The following is a 27,302-nucleotide window of genomic DNA, read 5'->3' on the forward strand; positions in this document are numbered from 1 at the left end:
TTTATAAAGTTTAATAAGTGCTTTCATATGGATTAAAATGGATTAGGCGACTTACTTGCAAAATGCCTTTCAGGATACGAAAATTTCAATATACGAAAGCCAAGCTGGAACCAATTAATTTGGTATCTAGAGGTCCCACTGTACTTTAATGCAATCTGTTTTGCCAAACTCCTAGCACTTGTACTCCCTCAATGTATATACCCCCAACAAATCCATCTAGCATTAAAATCTCACGCCTTCACTATTGCTGCCCCCTAGATGCTGGAAAACCTATTCTAATATTTTTCTTCTCTCGGTCTACTAAACTTTAAAATTCACACTCTGTTTCTTGCCTTCCCTAAGTTTAAATGTAATGTGAACAAACATCTTGCTATTCAACTCTTATATTCCTCTGTTAGACATGATCCCAAATAATAGCCCCTTTCGTCCAAATAGCAATACGCCTTGTTTGGGGTGAAAAGTTTTAAAAAGTTAAAAAAAATAATAAATAAAAAGACATATCCGATCGTCATGTATCAGGAAAAAACATTCTAAAATAGGAAAATCAGATCATATGGTATCACTAGACAAATATATAATGTAATTAAATCCTCCTTAAGATAAAAATCCAGGTTGTCCTCGACGGTCGTACATCTAAACAATATGATATAAATGCGGGAGTACCTCAAAGGTCTATCCTTGGACCTTTATTATTTTTGATATTCATAAATGACCTCCCTGATAAAATTGTTTCTGAGATGGGTATATTTGCTGATGACACCACTCTCTATAACAGGCACGAGGGTAAAACAAATGAACACATATCTAAGGAAATGGCAGAAACACTAGAGGATGACCTCTAATCTGTAGTTGGTTGGTTGGTTGTTTTTGTTTTACGGCATATCAACCCTTTTCGGGTTATTTAATGCCGAATCCAAAGATTTTGAAGAAAGAATTTTTAATAGAATATATTTGTTGTTTTCAAGTCGGTTTCTATTTAACCCATAGTTGGAACCCTAACAGGTACTACTACTCTGGGTCAAAGTGGACCTGGGAGCAATGGCAATTAAAGGGTGGCTCCACACTCCTTAAAACCCACAAGCTGGGGCCTTACCATTGGATATAGTTTAAGGTCATATCCAGGACCCCTATTAAGGGACTTTTACCCTCTGCAGGGGGGCAGTCGGTGTATTCTAATGCTCCACCGACAGGGCCTCCAATCTGTAGTGGAATGAGGACAAAAATGGATGGTCACATTCAATGACTAAGCTTGTTTCCTTCAATAATTACAAGAAACCTTCTCTACCACCAACAGTAATACATTACCCGAAAGTACTTCCTTTAAACTCCTCAGCCTAACGTTTACAGGGAACATGAACTGGAATAGATACATTGAGAGCATTGCTAAGGGTGCTGTGAAGAAGGTGGGCTCTCTCTACCATGCTAGAAAATTACTTACGCCTGAAAGTATCCTGTACCTCTATAAGGCCACCATTCGCCCATGTATGGAGTATTGTTGTCACATTTAGGCTGGTGCATCTGCTACTTGTCTCTCACTCCTGGACAGGGTTCAAAAGAGAGTCACACACTTGGTAGGTCCTGAACTGTCATCTAGGTTTCAGCCTTTGTCCCATCGACGAAATGTTGCATCCCTCTGCCTGTTCTACAAGTATTTTAATGGTGAATGCTCTGATGAACTACAAGCCCCCTCGATACCCCCTTGATGTGAACACCCCCTACAAACCCGATAAGCAGCTAAATCCCACCCCTTCACAGTAGAGATCCCTAGATGTAAGAAAGCCTTCTACTCAAATAGTTTCTTCCCCAGAACTGCTAGACTTTGGAACTCGCTTCCAGGTTTCTGCTTTCCCAACTGTACTGACATGCAGAAGTTCAAGTGTAATGTTAACAGACATCTTGCTACTCATCTCCATTCATAATACCCCTGCAACTTATGTCCCCGATAGTAGCCCCCTATTTCAACATGGCACTGTGCCTTGTTAGTGGTGAAAATTGAATTAAAAAAAAATAAATAAATAGCAAAATAACAAATAATGATTTGATAGGGGAGAATCTCTTGAACTAATAAGGGATTTACACAATATACAGAGGAGTCAGAAATAAAGTGGATACAAGACATTTAATTGGAGGATGATTGATCTGAAAGAATGCCAGGATGAAGAACACAACATGGTAAAGTTCTGCCACATCTGACTGAAATAAAATATGGTATAAGAAAAAGGGGTCACCATCTTCTACGAATAACACCTGTTGCAATATTTTTGATATGATGAGGAAGGTATGATCACTGAAAATTGAAAGGTCTTGCTTGTAGACACTGGCGATAGGAACTGACGAATCAAGTGAAGCCACGTTCTGCTAGCAACCAATCAGAAACATAAAAATATTGAATCTTTAGCACATAATCTTTTTGTTATTTTCTACATAAAATTGATTATTTTCGTGTCAACACGAGATAGATCTTTTGCTTTTTGCCTGCAAAATTTATTAAGTCCAGGACCTGTACAGAACAGCTACCCACTGAAAATTCTTCATCTTGCACAAAATAGCTACCCATCAGAAACCTTTTTTGAAATTGAACATGGCTTTCAATTCAAGAACAGTAAACTACTTCACTAAAGTATGAATCAGCTTTCATTCAAAACTAGCGGGAGGTGCCCAACCTTGCACAGCCGTAAAATACATTTAAATATGTTTTAATTTATGCAGATTTTATATTTATTATTACAGAGCCAATTCTCTATTGAATATTTTGCCTAATATATAATACTGATTTCAAAATTTTTTTTAAAAAAGTGACTTAGTTGTGCCATCAGCTAAAATCGAAACCAAAACATTTAGTGCTCTAGCTTCATTCCCTACCATTTGAGCTATTGACAGGTAGATAAGAAAAACTTAAAATTAAATTTAAATAAAAAGTGGAACTTGGGTTTACTTTCAGCAACCGTGTAACTCTCACTTCCCTTATTTTGTCCTTTAGTCCTCGCATTCCATGAGCGATGTTTCGAACAAAATGCAAAAAATCCTTTGTGGTGGTACCAGACAGTATATCGGTCCAAGAGGTTTGAACTGTGACGACACAATTGAAAAGTTGCGGCCACATTACATATTGAGTAGGGGATTTGGGTAGAAGGAAACACTGGAATAAAACAGTCATTAGGTCGGCTTTTGTCAACAAATATATGCCATATCCTAAAATCCTGCATCTCCTCTGTGTGCTGCTACTGTGGCAAGACAACAATAGGATCAATGGGATGTCTTGGCCTCATGAAATTTACTTAGAAACCGAATTGTTTCTTCTTGCTCATGAGTTGGACGGAAATTAGTAGGTTTTCAGGGCGCATGTATCACTTGTGTATCAAATATACAGACTGAACTACAATTTGACTTTAGACAAGATGTTGTGTGTTCGTATAAACAAAAATTTATCGTCATCCAAAATGGCCTCTATCAGAGCCAGAGACTAACACCACACATTTAACAATGAAAATGGTTTTAAACCGAAATGTGAAAAAAAAAAGAAAAAAAGAGAGAGAAACAATGGACATAACCTCTTATGGTGGTGATTGAAAACATCTATAAAGTATAACCTGTACCAATGACCACTTTTATTGCAACCATCCTCCCTACCTAGCACTTGACAAAATATGAACAACAACTAAACCTAAACGTAGATTCCATGAACAAAGCTTTTTTGGGTTTGTATTACTGTACAGATAGATTCGAAAAAGTTGTCAGAAAACAAATATATAACAAATAAATGTTATCAAAGGCAAGATAAGTTACTTTTCTACCTAACTGGATATATTTTTTGTGTTTTTATTCAGTGTAACATATTTATTCAGCTCGAAAAACATACAGTGTTTACCGATGTATTCGAAAATTCAAGATGGCGTCTCACACCCTCTTTAACACCGTAAGTTTGGGAAAAGGTGTTATAAATAATAAACTATACAAAATACTATTAAAAACCCGCCGAATATATGTCAACCTATGTCACGGTAACATATATTGAGCGAGTTTTTAACAGTATTTTAACCGGTTTTTTATTTATAACACCTTTTCCCAAACTTGCCGTGTTAAAGAGAGAATCAGACGCCATCTTGAATTTCCAATACATCGGTAAACACTGTATGGTTTTCCAGCTGAATAAACATGTTACATTGAATAAAAACACGAAAAATGTATCCAGTTTGGTAGAAAAGTAACTTATCTTGCCTTTGATAATATTTATTTGTTATATATTTGTTTTTTGACAACTTTTTCGAATCTATGTGTACAGTAATACAAACCCGCTTTTTTAAAACTGCATTCCTGTGGAACTCTGTTCCGTTTTTCTGCTTTCCAGCTGACTACAATATAGTCGTCTTGAAGTCCAACAAAGTAATCCAATTAACCAAATTTCCACTACTAACGATTACTACGACATGTTCCCTTTTACTACTGTACACTCATTAACCCTTATCCTCGAGTGGCCTCCGGGCCTTGATAAGTGGTGACTCTTTTGTAAAAAAAAAAAAAAAATTCAATAAAGCCATTGGATGATGTGTGGCAGCCTAATGTAACCATTGAGAAAGATCATCACAGTTTGAGGGAATTTGATCTTTGTGATGCGGGAGACTTGATGCAGATTTTTGTAGTCACCTGTTATTAACCCTAACCTGTTAGTATGCGCACTGTGCAAGCAGTCCTGAGAAGAACCAGAACATCCCTGGCTCGACTGGGTGTTTACTGTTAGGGTGTTGTATATTAGGGACCCTACGTCAGTAGCGATTAAGTTAACTAGTGCGAATTTTGACAAGGAACACATTTAGTGCATGCTAGGGTAACCTTTATCTGCAATCAGAATCATTCCCTGAAACGGGTAATGATCAAACATAGTTGACAAAACAGACAAATAGAATTTGTATAGATCTTTTCGTTTCATAATATTTCTTCTTTTTCAGATAAAGCAACAAATCTTACGGTAGTCCAGTCTATAAATTCAGCAAACCGCTTAATGTCACAAGGTAAGTCAGAAAATTAATGAATAACCATTAAAATTTATAATTTCATTGCAGGTAAGGAACAGATCTTGTAGGAATCTACCTATTAAATGAGCTTAAATACAGATTCAGTAATAGCGACCTGCAAGGAGGCCTGTACAGGGACGACACCCTATTAGTAACTGGGGCTAGGCCCAGAATGTACAATAGGACCATAATCAAACTTAGAGAATTTTTTTAAAGTTTCGCCTTAGTATAACATTAGAGAAAGAGAGAGAGAGACTAGCAGCCCACCTAGCATTGCTCAGTTGTAAAATTTAACATGATATTTTAATTCATGCAAATTTTGTATCTATTATTATAAAGCCAATTCCCTATTGATTATTATATTGTACCTAATATATAGTGATTTCAAAAGTAACAAAAAATGTCTTGGGTGCCATCAACTAGAATCGAAACCAAAACATTTAGTGCACCAGTGTTAGTTGTTACCGTTTGAGCTATTGTAAGAGAGATAAGAAATAGTTAAAAATGATCTGACAATATATTTGCACATGTGTGCAAGAGCATTTTAAGTCAACTTTTGCCTGCAATGATTCAATTTTGATCCCTCAGTAACTATTTTTATAGGCTACTAGCGGGCCACCCGGCATTACCCGATTGTAAAATATGTATAAATATTATATTTTAATTAATACAGAAACTGAGACATGTATGTACATGTATGTGAATATTGTTTTTGTTTCTAAACAGTTCACTTCTTGTAAGTAAAAAAAAAAATAAATAAATAAAAAAAATACTCGAGCTGAGATCAAAACCTAAAGACAGTGAGTTAAGTACGATAACCATTAGGCTAGCTTGCCACCATCTTTAAAAAGTGTTTTCAAACCTACTTATTATTAATATAAGGAATGTCATGTGAACGATTCACGCATGCATATTCATGAAACAGTTGACAGACAGATAAAAATCTGATGACCCCGCCCATGTACCAATTTTTCAATTTTGACCCCTTAGCAGCATTTTTTTTTCAGATAAAAACTGATTGAAAAGTTTTCCACATATCTGAATACTCTATATACCAAATTTCAAGTGTGTAAATCAAAATGTCTGGTATTCTCAAATGGTCACCCATCTGGTACTTGACAGGCTCAATGTTGCCTAACTTTGATGATCTAATGAGAATCAGTGTGTTAAGCAATTATGCTGTATTTTAGTCTTAGGTATTGAAACAATTTGGTTATCATCAAGCAAAGTTCATAACGCTTGCTGCGAGTCTGTTTGACTAAAATCAAACATCAGTAAAAAAAACAAACTTATCCAATATAGAATATTCCCAAAAAGTTTCCTTATTTACTATTAAGATTTATATATAAAAAAAAAAAAATTGGGGGGAATATACTGTATTGGATACGTTTTTTATGATTTTTGATTTTAGTCTAACAGGTCTGCAGTGAGTGTTAAGGGACGTTGCTTGATCATAACCAACAATTTATATCCCCTTACAAAGATTAAAATCATGATATAATAATACTAAATCTTACGTCTAAAATCCTTGTTCCAATTTTAATCAAAATGCATGATTTTGATTCTAGAAAATGTCTAAAATTGAAACGTCTTAATCATAGATTGGAATTCAAAGAATCTTGCATAATTGGTGGCAAAGTACTATGGGTCACATTCAATGCAAATCTGATGTATCTGAATTTTCAAATGGGATGTTGGGCCCATATCATGTCCCTTAAAACCCTTTAAAATACCCCAAAAAAACAACTGCCAGACCTTTCAAAAAACCTTCTACTAAACATTTTCAACAACATCTGGTCCAGTGAGAACATATCTAGCTCCAGGAAACAAAGCCAATATCATTCCAATACCCAAAACTGGGAAAGACTTGTCTAATCCCTCCACTTACAGACCTATTTCCATAACCAGTTGTCTCTGTAAGACTTTAGAGAGAGAATGGTCAACAACAGATTAACATGGATACTTGAAACTAACAATTTATTGACAAATTTTCAATCAAGCCACAGAAAAGGACGTAGCATCATAGATCATCTAATCTGCTTTGAAACACTTATAAGAAATGCCTTCATTCAAAAAGAACATCTAACTGTATTTTTTTTTTATCATGGAGAAAGCATTTGACACCATATGGTATAATGCAAGATCTGTACAACTTTGGCCTCAAAGGCAAACTACCAACTACCAACATTCATTAAAAATTTCTTATCCATTCACTTCAAAGTTATATATGGAAAAACTCTTTCTGAGCTCTATGAGCAGGCAATGGGCGTCCACAGGAAAATGTACTACCAGCCACACTATTCAACATTAAAATGAACAAAAACTTTAAACCCTGAAGTAGATCTCTTTTTGTATTTTAACGATTTTCTAATCTGTTACAGACCAAAACACACATTCACCATAGAATGTCAACTGCAACAATCTCTCAATAAAATCAGTAAGTTGAGCCAATGAAAATTTCCCCAACTAAAACCAAATGCATTTATGCCAGCAATGAAAATTACATCTGAATCCCTCTGTTATACTCAATAATACAGAAATACCAGTCATTGAACAGAAATTCTTAGGCATTGCCTTTGACAAAAAAAAACCTAACTGACAAGCCTCACATAAAATATCTGAGAGTCAAATGCAATAAGTCAATTTAATTAATGAGAGTGATAGCAAACACTATCTGGGGAGCAGACCGACAAGTTCTAATAAAACTCTACAGAACATTAATCCAATCAAAACTAGACTATGGCTGTTTCATCTATGGAACAGCTAAGAAATCCTATTTAAAAACATGAGAAGCCATCCATAATCAAAGACTCCGACTGACACTAGCACCTCTCCAGTAAACAGTTTATATGCAGAAGCCTATGAATGTCCACTCCGCCTAAGGCGGGAAAAACTTGCATTAGAATATTATATCAAACTTTTCTCAAACTCTACAAACTCAACTTACAATTGTGTCTTCCATCCTTAATATCAAACTCTCTTCAGCAGGAAAAAAAATAACAAAACTTTTGGATTAAAAATGGAACATTCACTCGAAAACTGTCAAATAGACAAAAACAACATACATAAATTGAAATTCCATGAACATCCTCTTTGGTCACTAAACCAACCTAAAATCATTCTAAACCTATCAAAATACTCCAAATCCAACACACATACCCAGAATTTACATAGACCACCTAACCGACATATTAGAACAACATCCGAATTGGACACACATATACTGGTGGCTCTAAAGACAAGAATAAAGTCAAAAGTGCAGTAATTTGTAATAACATCATATTCCAAAAACGCCTACCAGACAACACATCAATCTTCAGTGCCGAAGCCACAGCCATAGATGTAGCCTTAAACCTTAGCCTTGAACTCAACTATAACAAATACATCATATTTTCAGACTCACTATCAATGTTAACATCACGAAAAAACAAAAATCTAAACAATCCTCTGATCATCAATCTCCTACAAAAATCAACTTCATTACCCGAAACAAAGACATTACCTTCTGCTGGACACCCAGCCATGTTGGACGAACAGGAAACGAAAAAGCAGATACAGCAGCAAAACAATTACTCAAAATGAACTCAAGCAACACAAAAGTACCCTAGCAAGTCCTGGGAACATCAACCTGAAAGTACAGTTGGAAATGACTTATATACCATACATTACGACTATGCAATCCCTACAGCCACCTACCTTGAAAATGCTGCTGTCAAACCTGACATAGTTATATAGAATAAGTCAGAGAGTGGCAACTTTCGTTGAAGTGAGTGTCCCTAATGATGGAGGTCTGAACAGAGCTGAAAGGGAGAAACAGACCAAATATCAAGGCCTCATGTATGATATGAAAAGAAACTGGAATCTTTATAACATGATCGACTTTTTTACGAAGTTGATATCAAAAACCTCTTAGAATTTCTAAAAGAAACAAAGTTGTACAACAAAATATAGTTGTGTTAAGTTTTGAGACATTGTGTTGAACAAAGATGGCGGCGTAGTTCAGATCAGTAACCAAGATGGCGACCAAGAATCAAATGCGGTCCGTCGCGTAGTTAACCTCTTAAGTTCTGAGATATTATGTTGAACAAAGATGGCGGCGTAGTTCAGATCAGTAACCAAGATGGCGGCGTAGTTCAGATCAGTAACCAACATGGCGGCGAAGAATTAAATGCGGTCCGTGATGTAGCAAATGGCGAATTGATTGAATCCAAAATTTGACGATTTTCATAATAATTTTGCGACGTTTTGATTGGTTGTTTAGCACAGCCGTTGGTTATAAAAATGACTGGCGAATCCATTCATCTCATACCCCCTCATCGCAAGTCAAAAACATTTTACAAGTTGGAAAAAAAAACATCTAAAAAACACAGCATATAACTAGTGCCCATCAAAAAGTAGTATTTCTACTCAAGTTTCAATACTAACAAAATCTGGAAAAATAACAAACAATAAATAAACAAAACAAAACCAATTCTTCAGCATTAAATAACCCAAAAGGGTTGATATGCTGGTAAAATAAGCAAACTAAACTACCCAAAGCCGGCCATAAGAATGCTGAGTCTTATAACTGCATCCCCAGTAATTACTGCCTTCCATAGTTGTCGTTGTCTCACCAAGTTTTGGCCAATTAGTCCTCTGGCCTGCTTTTGGATAGGATTGAAACTACTATCTTCAGACAATTTTCACCTGGAACTGTAGAGATTCTACACCTCTATCCACTCCACCACAGTGTGGAGAAACAACAACAACAAGACAGTAGTTACTGGGGATACAATTACAAGACTCAGCATTCCTATTCCATCGTGGTCAACCACCTGAAGAAGGTCGGAGGATAAGTTTACCAAAACGTGGTGAAGCAATAACAATTATGGAGATGAGGATAACAGTTTGCAAAAAAAAAAAAAAAATCGATACACAAATTATAAATCCTCATTCATAATTAATGTTAGATGGAAAGCATACCACCATGACCTTAACATGAGTTTAAAACAAAACCGCTTGGGCACCCCACAAGAAACCCCACCGCTCCACAGTAACTTAACAAATCCTCCTCTGCCAATAAATAGTACTTCCTGACAATCTAATGAACATTTAGAAGAATTAGAAAACGGACTTATTAATCTAATTAAGAAAATAAAATTTAAGAAACCTAATAAACATCCACACCCAATAGTTAATAAAATTAACGGCTTTGCACGTAAAGTTAAGAATGGGACAGAACTATTTGTTCCTGCGGATAAAACTAAAAACTATTACAAATTGAACTTCCGAGCTTATGAGAGCCTGATATATAAAGAGCTTAGAAAATCGTATAAGGAAGTACTGCAAATCTCAATGTATAATAACAACCAAGCTAAGAACCTACTCACTAGCATGAACCTGAGTAACCGCACAGAAATCCTCACCTCAGCTACCCCAAGATTCACCCTAAAGGACCATAAGCCTAATTTCAACAGCAACCCCTGTATCAGGCTTATCTGCCCCTCTAAATCAGATCTAGGAAGAATAAGTAAAAACATATTAGATAGAATAATACCAAGTATAAAAAAAGAAAATAAGCTTCTCCCTTTGGCAATCATCGGACAATGTTATAGATTGGTTCATAAACCTCAAAGACAAATCAAGATTAAGCATCATAACATTTGACATTGACAACTACTATCAATCTATATCCCCTATCCTTTTAAACAAAGTGCTCAACTTAGCAAAAAATGACTCAAACCTTTCCATCTCAGAAATTAGTCTAATCCTACTAGCAAGAAAAACTTTAATACAATTTGATAATAAATTGTGGACCAGAAAAGACACCCCTGATCACTACGACATAGTGATGGGCACGTCAGACTCTGCATAAGTAACAGATCTTGTAGGAATCTACCTATTAAATGAGCTTAAATACAAATTCAGTAATAGCGACCTGCAAAGAGGCCTGTACAGGGACGACGCCCTATTAGTAACTGGGGCTAGGCCCAGAATGTACAATAGGACCATAATCAAACTAAGAGAATTTTTTTAAAGTTTCGGCCTTAGTATAACATTAGAGAAAGAAAAAAGCACCTCAAACTTCTTAGACGTAACCTTAAGCCTAAAGGAAGGAACATAAACCAAATTTGTCGCTACATTATGTCCACAAATTCTCCAATCACCCCAGATCCGACATTAAGCCAATCCCTACCTCAGTGTCCAAAAGAATTTCTAATTTCTCTGCAAAACATAAAATATTCAATGAAAGCTCCACCTTTTATAACAACGCACTAGCAAACTCGGGATACAAAGACACAATTAAGTACGATACGAATAATGCTAAAAAATACTAGCCAGCCCCTTAGGCATAGTTACCCACAACATGACTAAGCACAAATCTAAACAAAATAATAAGACAAGATCGAATCATAAGTACCATATGCCAAATACTCCTAACAATGAAAAGCTTATACAAGATGAGCAGACACCCCCAAAAAATCGGATCAGAAGAAAGTCCAATATTTGGTTCAGCCCCCTCATACAATAATAACGTCCAAACTAATATCCCAAAAGAATTCTTTAAATTAGTAGAAGATTCTTTCAAGCATCCTCACATATACAACACGATCCTAAATAAAAACTATTAAATTATTTTTCTCAACTAATGTAGCACAAACTATTATACGCACTAATAATAAGAAAATAGAATCAGCGCAGAATGGCAACCCTAGTCTAGTCCAACCAAACTGCAATTGTAACGACCCAAATAGCTGCCCACTGGAGAATGACTGTGTACACTCAAACGTCATATATTCATGTACAGTAACAGAACTCCCACCTAATACGACAACTAATAACCTGACAGCCCAAACCCATAATATCAGTTACACTAGAGAGGATCCGCATGACTCAACAAGTAATAGTACACAAACTGAACAACTGACCACACAGCAGATAGGTAGAAGCTCTACAGAACCTGAACATAGAAACTCTGGCCACCCCCAGATAAATGAAAAATCTTTAGATACACCATGCACAAGCCCTATAATACATATCTACATAGGATTATCTTCCTTCCTGATAAAGGCCAGAATTGCAAACCATTTACAATCATTCTCTAAGGAGAACCCTAAAACAAAATCTACCCTATCTAACCTAGTGAGATATTTAAAACAAAACAAAATATACTTGATATTAAAATGGAAAATACTAAGAAAATCCAAATCATACAGCCCAGGCTCTAAATACTGCCTTCTATGTAACGCAGAGGCGACCGAGATTATAACGGTACCTAATAAATTAAACATCCTCAATTCAAAACCAGAGATAATTTGCAGTTGTAGGCACAAGAGAAAGTTCAAGCACGTAAATGCAAAAAAAAACCCACTGAAAATGTACCACCGGACAGGAACTAGCTTATTGCGCTTTTTCGCTGTCTATAAAACGTAACAATATCCCTCACTAACCGTTTCCCAAGAAAAGGGCTATCGGACAACAACCCAAATCAATTTTTTTTTTTTTTTTTACAACTGTCCCTAAGCACCTGCTATCTGCAAAAATCGCCATGAAAAACTTCAACTTTTTAATATAAAATATTAGCACACCCTCTGAATACATAACCATTACATAACATTAAATAAATAACCGACCTAGAGTCGCCTGCATCCTGGCAAGGCCTAATTAACAATATAACATCTTTAAGCATAAGCCCTCAGACAAATTTGCCTAACAAACCCTATCTCCATAAAACTGTACACTTAATACCACCTATTAAATTGCAACCAAATTACCAATTAGCACACGACGCAACAAGAATATAACCTAATCTATCTAGAACCTAAACCTAATGAAAAAGTAGCTTAGAAACCCTCTCCCAGGGCCAAAGACCTAAAACCTAAATTTAAAACCATCTAACCACCACCCATAACCCCTACTGGCAAAATAAGAAATAATTTAAAAATTAGCGCATTATACCACCTTAGAAAGATACACAAGAACAACCCTAGGACATAAATATGACCTATCGTCTAAAGCGTAGAAGGATCACTTTATAAAATCTTCTGGTATTCTTTACAACTGCTAAAACTCCTACTCTCCACGTAGCCAAGACACGTTAGTATCTCGGACGAAGTCACCAACTAACTATATACACTATAACCACAACACATACAATATAACAAATACGCATTTGGCCTGTATGTTCTTTCCCTCTACACATCCCTACCATCACAGGCAGCTTAGAACTCATCATGACCTGCATCTCCGACAATGACTTCTACTCATTCGGTTTCTATTATGCATAATAGTTAACAATACACATTTCAAATATAAACAATAAACCTACGAACAAATATTCGACTTATCCATGGGAACTAGCATCTCCGGGATACGAGCTATTACATATATGAACAGGCGAGAACAGTGTACGAAACTGCAACTCCGTCATCTTCTTCACAAAATGTGTGGACGATATTCTTATCTTCACACCATCTTGCGAAGAAACCAATAAAAACCTCATTGCCTTCGATAACCTTAACTTATGCATAAAGTTCGTCATCGAACATCTCGACACATCTGGATCCGTTTCACTTTTAGACTTTACACATAGCATTATTGAAACAGGACATATACACACAAGCTTCTATAGAAAAAGTGCCTGCATGGACATTTTTATAAATTATATATCAGGTCTCCCTACTAAAGCTAAAATAATATATGCCATAAATTTACACTAAGCCCTTCATCCCAGTAGGATTTAATTTAAAACATTTAAATGTACCGAATATTAACCTAAGATAAGCTCCCCCGGTTCAGCCCAACCCACCTCCATCACCCATACAGACACATTCCCATCCCTCTTCTACCCCTTCCGACTAACAGCCAAGTGCGATCCCAATCCCCCACACGCAAACACGTGTTCCTTCCAAATTCCTTTCTAGCTGTCATTTCCTACTGATAATCTCACTAGGTTGAACGCAGCTGAACCTTCCATTTTCAAATAAACTACATCACAAGAGTTTCCGTTGAACAAATACCATTTTTTGCCATCCAAAATAGGAGGAAAAAGAATTCACCAAACCAGCGCATCTATGCAAGACCACCCTAACAATATAACAAAATTTAATGGAGAAATATGGAAGTTTAACGGACAGCTGTAAAACCATGCTTCTTGCAACATCTCTTGGATATTAGAACCACTACAAAAAGTAGCTAGGCCGACTGGTTAGACCTGCCCCTCGTGTTCATAAACGAGAAAGTATGTATTCTATTTTTCTAGGCCTTGCTTTAACATAAACTTGATGCCTTTATAATCGGTTTTCAAGAAATTTAAAATTTTATTGTGGACTCTTGAATCTATTTTTCCCAGTGAAGGACTTCTTTAATTTAAATCCATGTTTTTGTTTGTTCAAGCTTTTATGCTTTCCCGGCTAATTCTACATCTACTTTCAATATACCCTCACCCCTTTCCTTTTTTTTTTTTCTGTGTTTGTATATATGGATATATATATATGTGTATATGCGTATATATGTGTGTGTATATATATATATATATATATATATTATATATATATATATATCTTTTATTTTACTTTATTTTATTTTTCCACAGGACCACTCACCCCTCACCCCTATTTCCTGTTATTCTGACCCCCCCCCCATTTGTCTGTATCCCCTTTTTTTACGCATTCCCTTGTAATTATTATTAACATTGTTATCATTATTATTATTATTAGTAGTAGTAGTGGTGGTGATAGCGGAGGTAGTGGTAGTAGTATTGTTATCACTATTATTATTATTGTCTTGTGAGAAGTTATATATATATATATATATATATATATATATACTGCCCGTGATCCGTTGGGGCAGTATGTTATATTAGCTATGGAATTACTGTATGAGCGATGAGTGTGACACTTGTGACGTAAAGAAAATAGTTTTTTGCGACATAACAAACATTTCTATGAAAGTATATTAAAATGAAAAAAGAATATAGATAGATTTCTATGAGTCGTTCTGTTTATAATTGTTTATTTTTGAAAAAAAAAACTTACAGCCATTGAATTATAAGTGGTTTGCCATACTTATAGGTAAATGTGCACTGAACAGATACCATAATACTTAAAGTTAAATTAAAATTTTCATATATCTTTTAATTTAAATGCAAAAAGAAAACCATTGGGATGCTAAAAATGTATATAGTAAAACAATATGTTTTATTGTCGCGTTGATTATTTATTTGTGACGCAAATTAAAAAAAACATTTTTGGGGTTATTTATTTATGTTGGTAGTGTAGAAGAAAATGTATGAATGTTTTTTAAGAAAGGTGTATTAAGAAATGGAGAATAAATTTAAAAAAAACGAAGGCGGTGGGTAAATCACCATTGTAAAATGCTCTTATGGTTGTCAACGGGTTAAAGTAGATTTATTTGTAAGAAAATTGCGTTAAAATAACTTAAACGTAATACGGAAATGAACAATGTAAAAAAACAATAAAACTTTTTTTTAAATCAATACAAAAGAAAGTCTTCTTTCATCATCAGTTTTTCTTTTTCTTTTTCTTTTTTATTTATTATAGTAGACATTCTAGATTTTTAATGTTAATGTCACAACTGACCTAATATGCATGATTTTCGTTTAATATCTTGTTTTCTTTCTTTTTCATTGCAGATCTGCTATCATCGGTGTTCATTCTTCTAACCAGCCACTACATAATAAATAAAATTATTCATTGATTCTGGTGATAAGTTTGTGGAACACTTTGAAACACTACCTTTATTTATAAAATCATATAAAAAAATGAAGAATTTTTGGGTGGAAATATTCGATGAGATGTTGCAAGAATTTGTACATGCATTAATTTCCATTCAGTGGCATAGCAAGGGCGGAGGAGGGGGGCAGTATTTTGAGAGAGTAAAAAAAAATTAATAAAAATAAATGAAAGCTAACAAAAAATCTGAAATTTTATGCCGAAAAGGTTGTAAAACATCTGGACTTTTAGAGATATTGGAATCAGAAAAATGTGTCCCTATTTTATGAGCGGTACATGTCAGGGGCGGCATCTTGAAAGGGTAAAAATAGAAAAAAAATAAATAAATAAAAACTAACAAAATATCTTTAATTTTATACCAAAAAGTTTGTGAAGTTTTGGAGGTATTGGAATCGGAAAAATGTTTCCCTATTTAACAATCGGCACATACAAGGGGGCGGCATTTTTGAGGATGAAAATAGAAAAAAATAAATAAAATCTAACAAGAAATTTGAAATTTTATACCGAAAATGTTGTAAAAAAATCAGAACTTTTGGAGGTATCAGATTCGGAAAAAAAATGTTTCCCTATTTTACGAGCAGCACATGTCAGGGGCGGCATTTTGAGCAGGTGAGAATAGAAAAAATAAATAAAAGTTAACAAAAAATCTGAAATTCCCTCCCTGTTTATTGCTTCCTTGACTGCATTAACCTGCAGAAGTTTAAATGTAATGGGAACAGACATCTTGCTGCTCAACTCCCTACAGTGTCCTGTTAAGCATGATCCTAAATAGTAGCTCCTTATGTTTCAAGTGGCAATATATCTTATTTGGGATGAAAAAGAATTAAAAAAAGAGTATATCCCTATTGTTGCTGAGGATTTATTATTATAACTAACAAGTGCATTCAGTACTGATGTTACACAAGGGCTTATGCACTAACCAAAAGCCTTTCCACATTAGACAAGGTGCAAAAAGCAAGCCTTTCCATCTTAGACAGAGTACAAAAAAAACCAAGTCTTTCCATCTGGGCTAGTGCACCAACCACAAGCATCTCCATCTTGGACAGGGTGTAAAAAAAAAAAAAAAAAAGCAAGCATCACCCTCTTAGACAAAGTGCAAACAGAATTTCCAGATCTTGTACTGTCTGCTAAGTTCGATCCTCTGTCACATCACTGCAGTATCACATCTCTGTGCTTGTTTCACAAATCTGGATGAACTTATTACACTTGCATCCACATGACTAACAGCAAAATCTCACCCCTGTACTGTAGAAGTTGCTACACACCAAATTATTTTTCTACTCTGATAGCGTCTTTCCTCAAACCACTTATCTTGGATATCACTTTCCTGATAAAAGTGTGGTATCGCTTTAGTATTAGGATTTATTTATATTGGCTATGTTTTTTTTGTTTTTTTCCTGGGTAATTTTTTTTTTTTTTTTTTAATTTTTATTTATTAGATTTCCAAATTTCTTTTGTTTTTCTCTGTCATCTTAAATGATTTTGTGTTTCTTAAATCATCCCATAAATGCAGTTCCATCTTGGTATCATAACAGTATTCAATTAATAGGTTTCAAAGTTGTTCTACATTTGTGAGCATTCCATTAAAGCAAATTGTGATAATAAATAAATAATAATAAAAATATAAATTTTATTGGCACCCTTATTATTTATTTATTAGTTTGTTTATTTATTTATTAGTGGTCCTGGATATGACCTTAAACTATATTCAATGGCGAGGCTCCAGCTTGCCAGCTTTGGGGAGTGTGGAGCCACCCTTTAATTGCCATTGCTCCCAGGTCCACTCTGACCCGGAGTGGTAGTACCTGTTAGGGTCCCAACTATGGGTTAAACAGAAACCAACTTGAAAAAAAGATATATTCTATAAAAAAAATGTTCTTCAAAATAACTGGATTCGGCATTAAATAACCTGAAAAGGGTTTATATGCCATAAAACAAAACCAACCAACCAACCAACCATATTTATTAATTTATTAGTTTATTTATTTATTTATTTATTAAGTTGTTTATTTATTAATTTATTTGTTTATTTATTTGTCAGTTTATTAATTAATTTATTTATAAGTTTATTTTTTTTATTAGTTTATTTATTTGTTTATTTATTTATTAGTTGATTTATTTATTAGTTTATTTTTATTTATTTATTAGTTTATTTTATTTATTTATTTTTTATTTATTTATTAGTTTATTTATTTATTATTTTATTTTATTTATTTATTAGTTTATTTATTTTTTATTTATTTATTAGTTTATTTATTTATTAGTTTATTTTTATTTATTTATTAGTTTATTTTATTTATTTATTAGTTTATTTATTTATTAGTTTATTTTTATTTATTTATTAGTTTATTTATTTTGTATTTATTTGTCAATTTATTTATTAATTTATTTATTTGTTTATTTATTTATTTTTTATTTATTTATTAGTTTATTTATTTTTTATTTAAAATATTTTTATTACAAACCCTTTCTTTATAATTGTTTTTATTTACAAATACTCAAAAAATGGGGATATTAGGATTTTTTTTTTACAAATAATAATCATTTTTCTTAATAATGAAATCATATTTTTTCCAAATAAAAAAATTATTCATTTTTTTTTACACATGATAAAATATTTTTTTTTTTTTAGAAAAGTAGTTTATAATGAAAAACATTTTTTTTTATTCATATATTCTGTAAGGCTGTCATATATATATCTATGATGTTTCGTGGGACATTTCCTGCAGAAAAAATAAAACTCATTTAGTTAAAGAGCAATTAATCACCTTAATGCAAAAGAATAAAATAAGATAAAAAAAAAAAAATAATAATACCTTCAACGCATTCACAAATATGTTCACAAAGAAATAAAGTTTATTAACCCACATTTGTCTGTACTTTTTTTTTCTACAGCCCCATATTTTTCACATTGAGAATATAGTCTGAGATTATATAAATCTCAAATGTGTGTGTGTGTGTGTGTCTACTAAAAACTTTTGTCAGCCACATTGGACCAGGTCGAAACCAGTACCATCTGAAAGAGCGATCCCTCAGACACATATCTGAAAATTAGAAAAAAAAAAAAAAAAAAAGATTCATTCTGTTGAAGCAGGTGAGAAAGTTTTATTAATACAACTTACAAATACATGTGTACATATTCATGTATTTCTTATACACATTATATTTATATTTGCACAGTGGTTACCTGGGAAAGTCGGTCTGGTGGTATATCCGTGTTATATAATATTTCGAGAAAGATCTCTTCGTCAGATATTTATTTGATTGAAGTGCTAATGCACTTATTGATCCACGCTATTTTTTAAGTAGTATTTTCAAGTTTGATTAAAGTTTTATGATGTCTGTTTTTATTAAATTGTGAGGTTAAAGTACAGAATAACTAGAAAACACCCTCCCTCCTCATGTTAAGAATGGCTTTTTAAATAATAACGTTATTATTTCAGCATGGATCAATAAGTGCACTAGTACCTAGAAGGCAAAATGTGTGTTAGTGTGTGTGCATTTTTTCTGTATGTCCGGCAAAGGCTCTTTTTTGGCTGGTTCTCAGCTTGCTCGCTCAGTCTTATAACTTTTTATATGCTACCAAGATTATAATATCTAAGATTTACAAAATGGCTCGACGTGTATCTTTAATTTGGGCAACTTTTACGCACGATGAAAAAATAAAACCAAAACAAACTGTCTCGCAGAAAAAGATGGCGTGATGTTTGACCTCAATAAAATCCACTCATTCACTTTTTAATCACTAAATTTAACGTCTTACATTGCTTCCATTGCCGTAGTGCAAGTGTATGTTATCAGCGTCCGGGTTCGAGCCTACCTACCACTAACCCCTTTTTTTTCTTTTACACTTGTAAAAGATTTTTTTTCTATTTTTAAAATCACCGTTTTTTTGTTTTATTTTTTTAAGTTCGACATCGTTTTTTTTTTAGATTTAAATAGGGTTAAGTTTCCATTTTGTTCCGCTTTAAACCCCCCCCCCCTCCAACACATACACCTCCAAACAACCAGGCAACGCCGGGCACCCCCGCTAATCTATATATATAAAAGCGAAAATGTATGTATGTATGTGTGTATGTTTGTGTGTCTGCTAAAAACTTTCGACAGACACAAAGAAAATTCACAAACTTGGTATCATATTGAAGCCCCATCATTCGCTCGAAAAATATTGAAAAATTGGCCAAAAACGTTAATTTTTCACCCCAAAATCGACAATTTTCGACAGGGGAGGGGTCAACAAAAACGGTCTTCTCGTGATGACGAGCGGTTCTACGCATGCGGCAGATGACGTCATGACCTGATTTACTTTAAATAGTTGAAAAACTGAACAAATTTCATGTACGTTGCTTTAGGTCAGTCGATTTGTGCGTTGGTTTGTTATCTAAACGTTTTGGGTTCGAATCATGGTGTGAGATGTCTTCTTTTTTTTTTTTTCGATTTTTTAAATTTAAATATTGAACCAGTGTTATTTAAGCCATTTTTCACGTAACGTTTGTTTTTCTGTTTTTTTTTTTTTACTTCGCTTATCCACCCCTGGCCACACACTCAAAAACACCCGAGTACTCACCGATTTTTTTTATTTTAATATCGAAACAGGCTTATTTAAGCCATTTTCCACATGTTCGTTTTTCTGTTTTCATCGTTCGTTTGCCTTACGTTAGTTTTTTTCCCTGCTTAAGTTTTAACGTTGTTTTCTTTTTTTACTTCGCTTATAACAAACAAACCTGGTAATTGGCGTTGTCGTCGTTGTCGTAACGCTCGACGACTTCCGGGCGCGCACCTGTCAATTTGGTTCTTACTTAAATAAATTCAAACATCTTTCATTAACTCATTCTGGCTGACTGATTTTATTTTCAAACTTCGCCTCAGGGCTTCAGGTTCGATCCTATCCCCCTTCCCCGGTTTCTTTTTTATTTAACACCACACACACTTACAAACACCCGGGCAACGCCGGGTACCCCCGCTAGTCTATTTTATAAATCACAAATGTGTGTGTGTGTATGTCTGCTAAAAACTTTTGTCATGTGCATCGTACATACACAGATGCGGCATCGTTAAAAAGAGCAATCTCTTGGACAAAAAATATCGAAAAATTGGAAAAATCGTCCATTATTTTGTGTAGAAATATCATGGGCGAGGGTGGGGTCAGATAAAAAAACTGGCTTTCCACGCAATTTGCAAACTGCGCATGTGCGAATCATCGATAAGTTCTTTTGTTTTAAATAGCTAAATTTGCAACATTATAGTATCTGCGTAACTGTAGGAACATCGATAAGAGCGTTTTGTTACCAACTTCAGTTATGCAAGTTTGCGTCTGGCACACGTCATTATTTCTTTTATTTCTTTTTTTTTTTTTTGCTTACAAAATTTTGCTTTCGGTTTCGCTTGCCTTTTTTTCTCTTTTTAACGCCCCTACTCCCACTCTCCCCCGTTATAGCCACCATCCCCCCCCCCTTGTTACAATATATTTTTACGACCGGACGCCCCCCCCCCCCCGCACCTCACTGCTAGTCAATATATAAAGTTATATAAAAGATAATCTTTATTTTGCGGTTGGTTGTCAGCATTATTTTTGATTTTGACAGCATTATTTTTTTTGCAGAAAGGTGTCACCATCCATCTCTCATAGACACCGTCTGGTATTCTCAAATGTTTACCCATCTCTTATCAACTAGACTCTATACCGTTTAACCTCACTTCCCTAACAATAATGTGTGTGCATGGTAACCAATGCCGTACAATAATAAATATTTAAAAAAGTGTAAAACTTATCAAGGGAAATAAACAAATAAGATTATCATGAATTATGTCCCTTGCATTATTTTGTTTTGTAGATAATTTAAAAAAAAAAAAATTAAGTGTTGTAATAGAAAATAATGGGTTGATAATGACATTCTTTTTTTTAATCATTTTTTGACGTTTTTAATGCTAGAAAAAAAAATACTTGCTCTAAATTGTACCATAACTCCCCTATATGTAACACGATGTAACTAATTTAATATTGTTACATTTGTGATTTTTGATACCAGTTGTCTGTCTCTGGCATCAGTCGTTATATTTGTTGTTATAAGGTATTGTATCTCAATACCTGATAACAACCGTCGCAATAAGACAATTAACGTATGATAGCAAGAAAGACAAACAGAAGGTTAAATTAGACATTTATTGGAGAAACGCAATGGATGAAATATATTCTTGATAAAAATTTCCGAGAAGAAGAAATAGCAAAGTCTTGTCATTAAGATGTTTTGTTGCTAAAGTTGAGCGAACATCTTCTGATACATTTTCTATATAAGAACCAGCATTTTTTTTTTTTATTATTATTATTTTGTTACCTGGCGTTCTTTGTTTTTGTATTTTAATGCCTGCAAAGGGAAAAATTTGCAACTTTATTGTAAATAAAATCTCTTCGTTTTATAAAACAAGACCTTTCTATTTTATTCTTTACACCCCCTCCTTTTTATTTCATCCTTTTATTTTTTTTCTGCGGGCTATTTGTTTCACGTCGAATTTATCTGAAAAAGGATAAATTTCCAACATGGCGTGACTGTGAATGAAATTTCGATTAAGTTTGTCACTTGTAATCTTTTTATATATATATATATATATATTGTCACATATTTCCGTATCTGATCTGTTAAATTTTTTCTGACCTTAGCTATTTCATTGGGCAATGTGTGTTGCCCGATAATTCTTTGCTATAATGAACTGTGTATCATAGTGAAAGGATGAGTACAAGAAGCGTAGTTTCTGACAACTTAATTGAATATCGTAGCTAAGCACAGGCGCACAGGCCAGTGCCATTACCGCTTATGTATTGACGTTGTCATCAGTGGTTGCTCCTGGTGTTTGGGTGTTTTCGCTCGCTCCTGCTGATGCGATCTGTGTTTTGTTTACTTATTTACAATGCCTCCCTCTTGGCCTTCGGGACAACAGATGCTGCTGCAGTGCTGCAGTGCACTTCTATTTCTTGTTCTCTTTCGGTGGAGGAGAAATCCTTCACGACTGAGACAATTTTTATTTTTGTACCTTTTCTCCACGTTAAAAAAACGACCCTGGTGTCTAACTCTGTCCCGTGGGGAGGCATAGTAAATAGGTACAATGCCTCCCTACGGGACAGAGTTAGACACCAGGGTCGTTTTTTAATGTGGAGAAAAGGAACAAAAAATAAAAATTGTCTCAGTCGTGAAGGATTTCTCCTCCACTAACAGAACAAGAAATTGAAGTGTAGCATCTGAAGAACAGATACTACACTTTGATCTTGACCCAAAGGCTGGAGATCTTGTATTTAACAATTATAACAAATCGTTATTTCCATGGCAAGTGTTCGTCTGAGCTCCAATTTATGCCCCCCCCCCCCCTCGCCAATCTTTCACAAAAAACACCCGTCTAGCTGAAACCACTGTCAATAATTTTCCCCACTTTTTATCTGTGCTTAAACCGAAATGTAGATTCCACGAACAAAACTTCTTTCTCAGAACTGCATGCCTGTGGAACTCTCTTCCGTTAATCTGTTTTCCAGCTGCCTACAAATTGGTTGTCTTCAAGTCCAACGTAAACAAATTCTTGATGAACCAGCGAACCGCCCCATTAAATAATCCAATTTACCTACTACTTTCTACTACTAACGGTTATTAAGAAATTATCCCATTGACTACTGTACACTCAATAACCCTTATCCTCGAGTGGTGACGAATTTGTAAAAAAAAAAAAAAAAAAAAAAAAATCATAACTTTTATACCATTTAAAAGAAGCTTCAAATAAACTAGTAATATTTAAAAAAAAAAAAGTTTTACAGCATACGAAAATAATGAAAATGCGAAACCAAAATCGTGTTTACATTATCACCGCCTTAAAACAACGTTCCTATTTTTCGATCATTTTGAAGCCATAAACACATCTATTTAAAAATCAAGTAAAAATCAACTAATGGTCAGATTTTCATGAAATTTTTTTTATACGTATTCAGTTTTAAACTGACTTATATTTTAAAAGCAGTTTTCGTTAAATGTGTGAGAGGAACTTTTATTAGATGTTCTACCCCCCCCCCCTCCATATTTTGTTACGAAAACTAAAAATAAATCTAGATCCATAGAAATTACAACATTTTATAAAGCTAAAGTGTTTAAATAATTAAATATATATACCCATTATTTATTTCACTTACCTTGAAATCATAAATAATAAAAATGGACATAAAATCAATATCATTGTTTTTTTCTCAATTATATATATTATAATTAGTTAGATTAAAACAAAAAAAAAAACAGAATTCTAAAAAAATCCAAAAAAAAAAATCAATTTTTAAAATATTTAAATAGAATAAAATTCCAATATTCCATGATATGTAGTTTTAAAAATCGATTTTTGAGTAAGGTTTTCCAATTTTAAAATTTTTTTCAGATAATATAAAAACTGTTGGTAATTATTAAATAGCAAATTCTCCTACAACTTGAAATTATTTTAATTGTTAAAAGATTTTTATTTCGGGGGCGGGCAGGTGTGTCCACTGATTTTAGTGCCTATTTAAAAAAAAAATGTACGGAGGTCTCTAATTAATAAAATTAACACAAACAACAGCAAAAAAAAAAAAAAAAAAAAAAAAAAAGCAAAAAAAAAAAAAAAATAATAATAATAAAAAACATTGGCGATTTCACACAATAATTTGGAGATCCCTAACAAACATGTGTTCACTTGCTATAAGCAGGACTCCAACTAAGTGTGAGGAGTAGAAATTACGTTTGCCCTTTGTTAGATGACGAACCTGACGACAGTTCTTTGCAGTTGTTGTTGTTGTTGTTGTTGTTGTTGTGTGTGTGTGTGTGTGTGTGTGTGTTTCCATAAAAAATGTATATTCATGAGAAGTTGTCCCAAAGAAAAATAGTAAATATAAGATATTCAAAAATCGATTTGTAGATATAGCTTAATGAGTACCATTTAATCTTTAATTAAGATTAAACGGTACTTATAGTCTACAAATCGATTTTTACATATCTTATTAAGCAAAACAATGTTATGTCCTTAATTGTTATGTCGAAAATAGAAATATATCCAAAAATTACGAAAATTAATCGAGTAGAACAACTGCTATTGTGTTTTTATTAAAAAACAAAACAAAAAAAAAACGTCTATCGTTAGAGACAACAGATATTACAGCCATGACACAAGTGCTCAAAAATATTCCTTTCAAAGTTATGTCCCCTGTGTTTAGCTTCTTACTGTCTACTTTATAACGTCTATAAAAATGCGATTTTACCAAATTTTCTGTAAAAATTACTTTTAAATATGAATAACTTCCTACTCGATGATTTTTCATAATTTTTGGTTATATTATTATTTTCGACATGGCAATTACGTACGTAATATTGTTTTTACTGAAAAAGACATTTAATTTTTTTAAAAATCGATGTGTCAACTGTATTTGAACAAGCGCTAATTAAATTATTAGATTTATGAAAAATTACTGAATAGCCAGACTTTTTTTCTGGAAATCTCTTCAAACAAGGCATGAAGCTCCTTGGTGTAAGGAGCTAAAAAATACTTCAAGGTTAAAAACTTGCCAACAATAAGTGTTAGAGGGAATAGATTCTAATCTAGAAAACAGCAATTTTTCCCTCTTGGTCAGAAACATTGCTCATGGAATGCGAAGAGTAAAGGCCAAAATAATATAATATAGTAACGACATTTGGATGTGTTCTCTATAGTATCAGACCTGACCGAATGGTTAATTGTAGGTATAGACAGATTCATACCATCCAAAAAGTTCCAACAAAAACCTAACAGCCAGCCACAGTTCTCCCCAGAATGTGCTGCTGCCATCGCACAGAGAAATCACTTTTTCCATAGATACCAACGTAATAGATGTACTGAGACTAAAGCTGCTTTCAGAACTGCCAGCAACCACTGTAAAAGAGTAATAAAAAATGCAAGAGAGCTATATGCTCAGTCCGTTAAATCCAAAGTACCTGAGCAGCGGCCTGGTTCCCACCAGTTTTGGCAAATAGCAAACAGGATCCTAAATAGAAGAATGCGTTCTATCCCAACCATTATCAATGGACCTGAGGTCATCTTGTCAGCACCAGACAAAGCCAAACTATTTGACAAGAACTTTGCAGCTAATTCTACCCTTTGCGATCAAGGCCATCAACTCCCCGTGTTTCCTCCTACAACAGACAACACGCTATACAATATACAAATATCTGTGCGTGATGTCGCCAAGCTAATCAAGAACGTTGATTCCAGTAAAGCAACTGACCCTGACGGCATTTCAATTATAGTGTTGAAAAAGCTTCAACCAGAACTTGCCCCCATACTTACAAAACTGTTTAAGTGTTGTCTTAAGGAGAATTGCTTCCCAACATCCTGGAAAACCTCATCAGTATGCCCTGTATTTAAGAATTCAGGTGACAGGTCATCTTCCTTTCAGTACAGACCAATACGTCTCCTGTGTGTCATGAGTAAGTTGCTGGAATCTATATTAAATAAAGAAGTAGTCAACCACCTCAGCAGAAATAATTTTCTTGGTGACATGCAATATGGTTTGCGTCTGGCTAGATCTACAGCAGATGTGCTAACAGTTATATCTCATAGGATTAGTGAATATCTCGACAAAGGCTTCCTTTCTAGGGCAATTGCTTTTGACATATCAACGGTCTTTGATAAGGTATGGCATAAAAGCCTACTTCACAAGATTTCATACTATGGTATGACTGGAACTGTTTTCTCAATTATTAAATCATTTCTCTCTGATAGGCTCATAAAAGTAGTGGTTGATGGGCAGAGATCAGAAGCGCACAGTATTAATGCTGGTGTCCCTCAAGGGTCAGTCCTGGGCCCAACTCTCTTCCTGATCTACATCAATGATCTCCCAAAACACACACTGAAATTATTTGTTGACATCTATGCTGATGACACGACCATCTATGGCAACACATCAAAGACCGTAAATGACAAAGTTCTCTCTGATTCTCTCTCTTCTGATCTTGAGTGCGTGGTACAATGGGGGAAGAGGTGGCTGGTTACTTTTAATGCATCTAAAACCAAGCTTCTATCTTTACATCATCAATGCTCTGATCCCCATCTGGCATCAATTGAAATGGGTGGTTCTTGTCTTGGGGAGGCTCCATGTTTTGACAAGCTTTTGGCTTTGACCTTTACTCCTGACCTGAAATGAAACACGCACATCAAATCTGTTGTCAAGGTCGCTGGAAAAATGGTGGGATCCTTCTACCACTCCAGTAGATATCTCACTGCTGATGCAATTCTCTATCCATATAAAAGCCAAATACGTCCAAGGATGGAGTACTGTTGCCATATCTGGGCAGGAGCTGCTAAAAACAGTCTATCCTGCCTTGACGGAGTACAAAATAGACTTCGTAGCCTAGTGGGAGATGCCTGCAACCTGTCTCCCACAGAAGGGGCGTTGCGAGCCTGTCGTTGTTTTATCATTGTTTCCAGTCTAGTTGAAACCACTGTCAGTAATTTCCCCCCACTCTTTATCTGTGCCTAAATCAAAACATAGATTCCAAGAACAAAGCTTCTTTCTTAGAAGTACACG

General features: G+C 34.2%; 1 protein-coding gene across 3 annotated transcripts in view; it reads left to right on the forward strand.

The window, feature by feature from the left end:
* Positions 1 to 27,302, forward strand: part of LOC145277058 (uncharacterized) — a 463,659-nt gene that overhangs the window by 192,740 nt on the left and 243,617 nt on the right. For 2 of the 3 annotated variants that reach the window (XM_080128725.1, XM_080128728.1), the window contains exons 6-7: positions 4,947 to 5,009; positions 15,646 to 18,612. In XM_080128725.1, coding sequence (XP_079984851.1) covers positions 4,947 to 5,009; positions 15,646 to 15,710 — 128 coding nt within the window. In that variant the 3' untranslated portion in view covers positions 15,711 to 18,612. Of the gene's footprint in view, positions 1 to 4,946; positions 5,010 to 15,645; positions 18,613 to 27,302 lie in introns of those variants that run through there. The other variant, XM_080128731.1, reaches the window with a different exon arrangement.

The sequence above is a fragment of the Euprymna scolopes genome, chromosome 1 (assembly GCF_053919585.1).
Source record: "Euprymna scolopes isolate OS-2025 chromosome 1, ASM5391958v1, whole genome shotgun sequence".
In the NCBI taxonomy this organism is placed as follows: Eukaryota; Metazoa; Mollusca; class Cephalopoda; order Sepiida; family Sepiolidae; genus Euprymna; species Euprymna scolopes.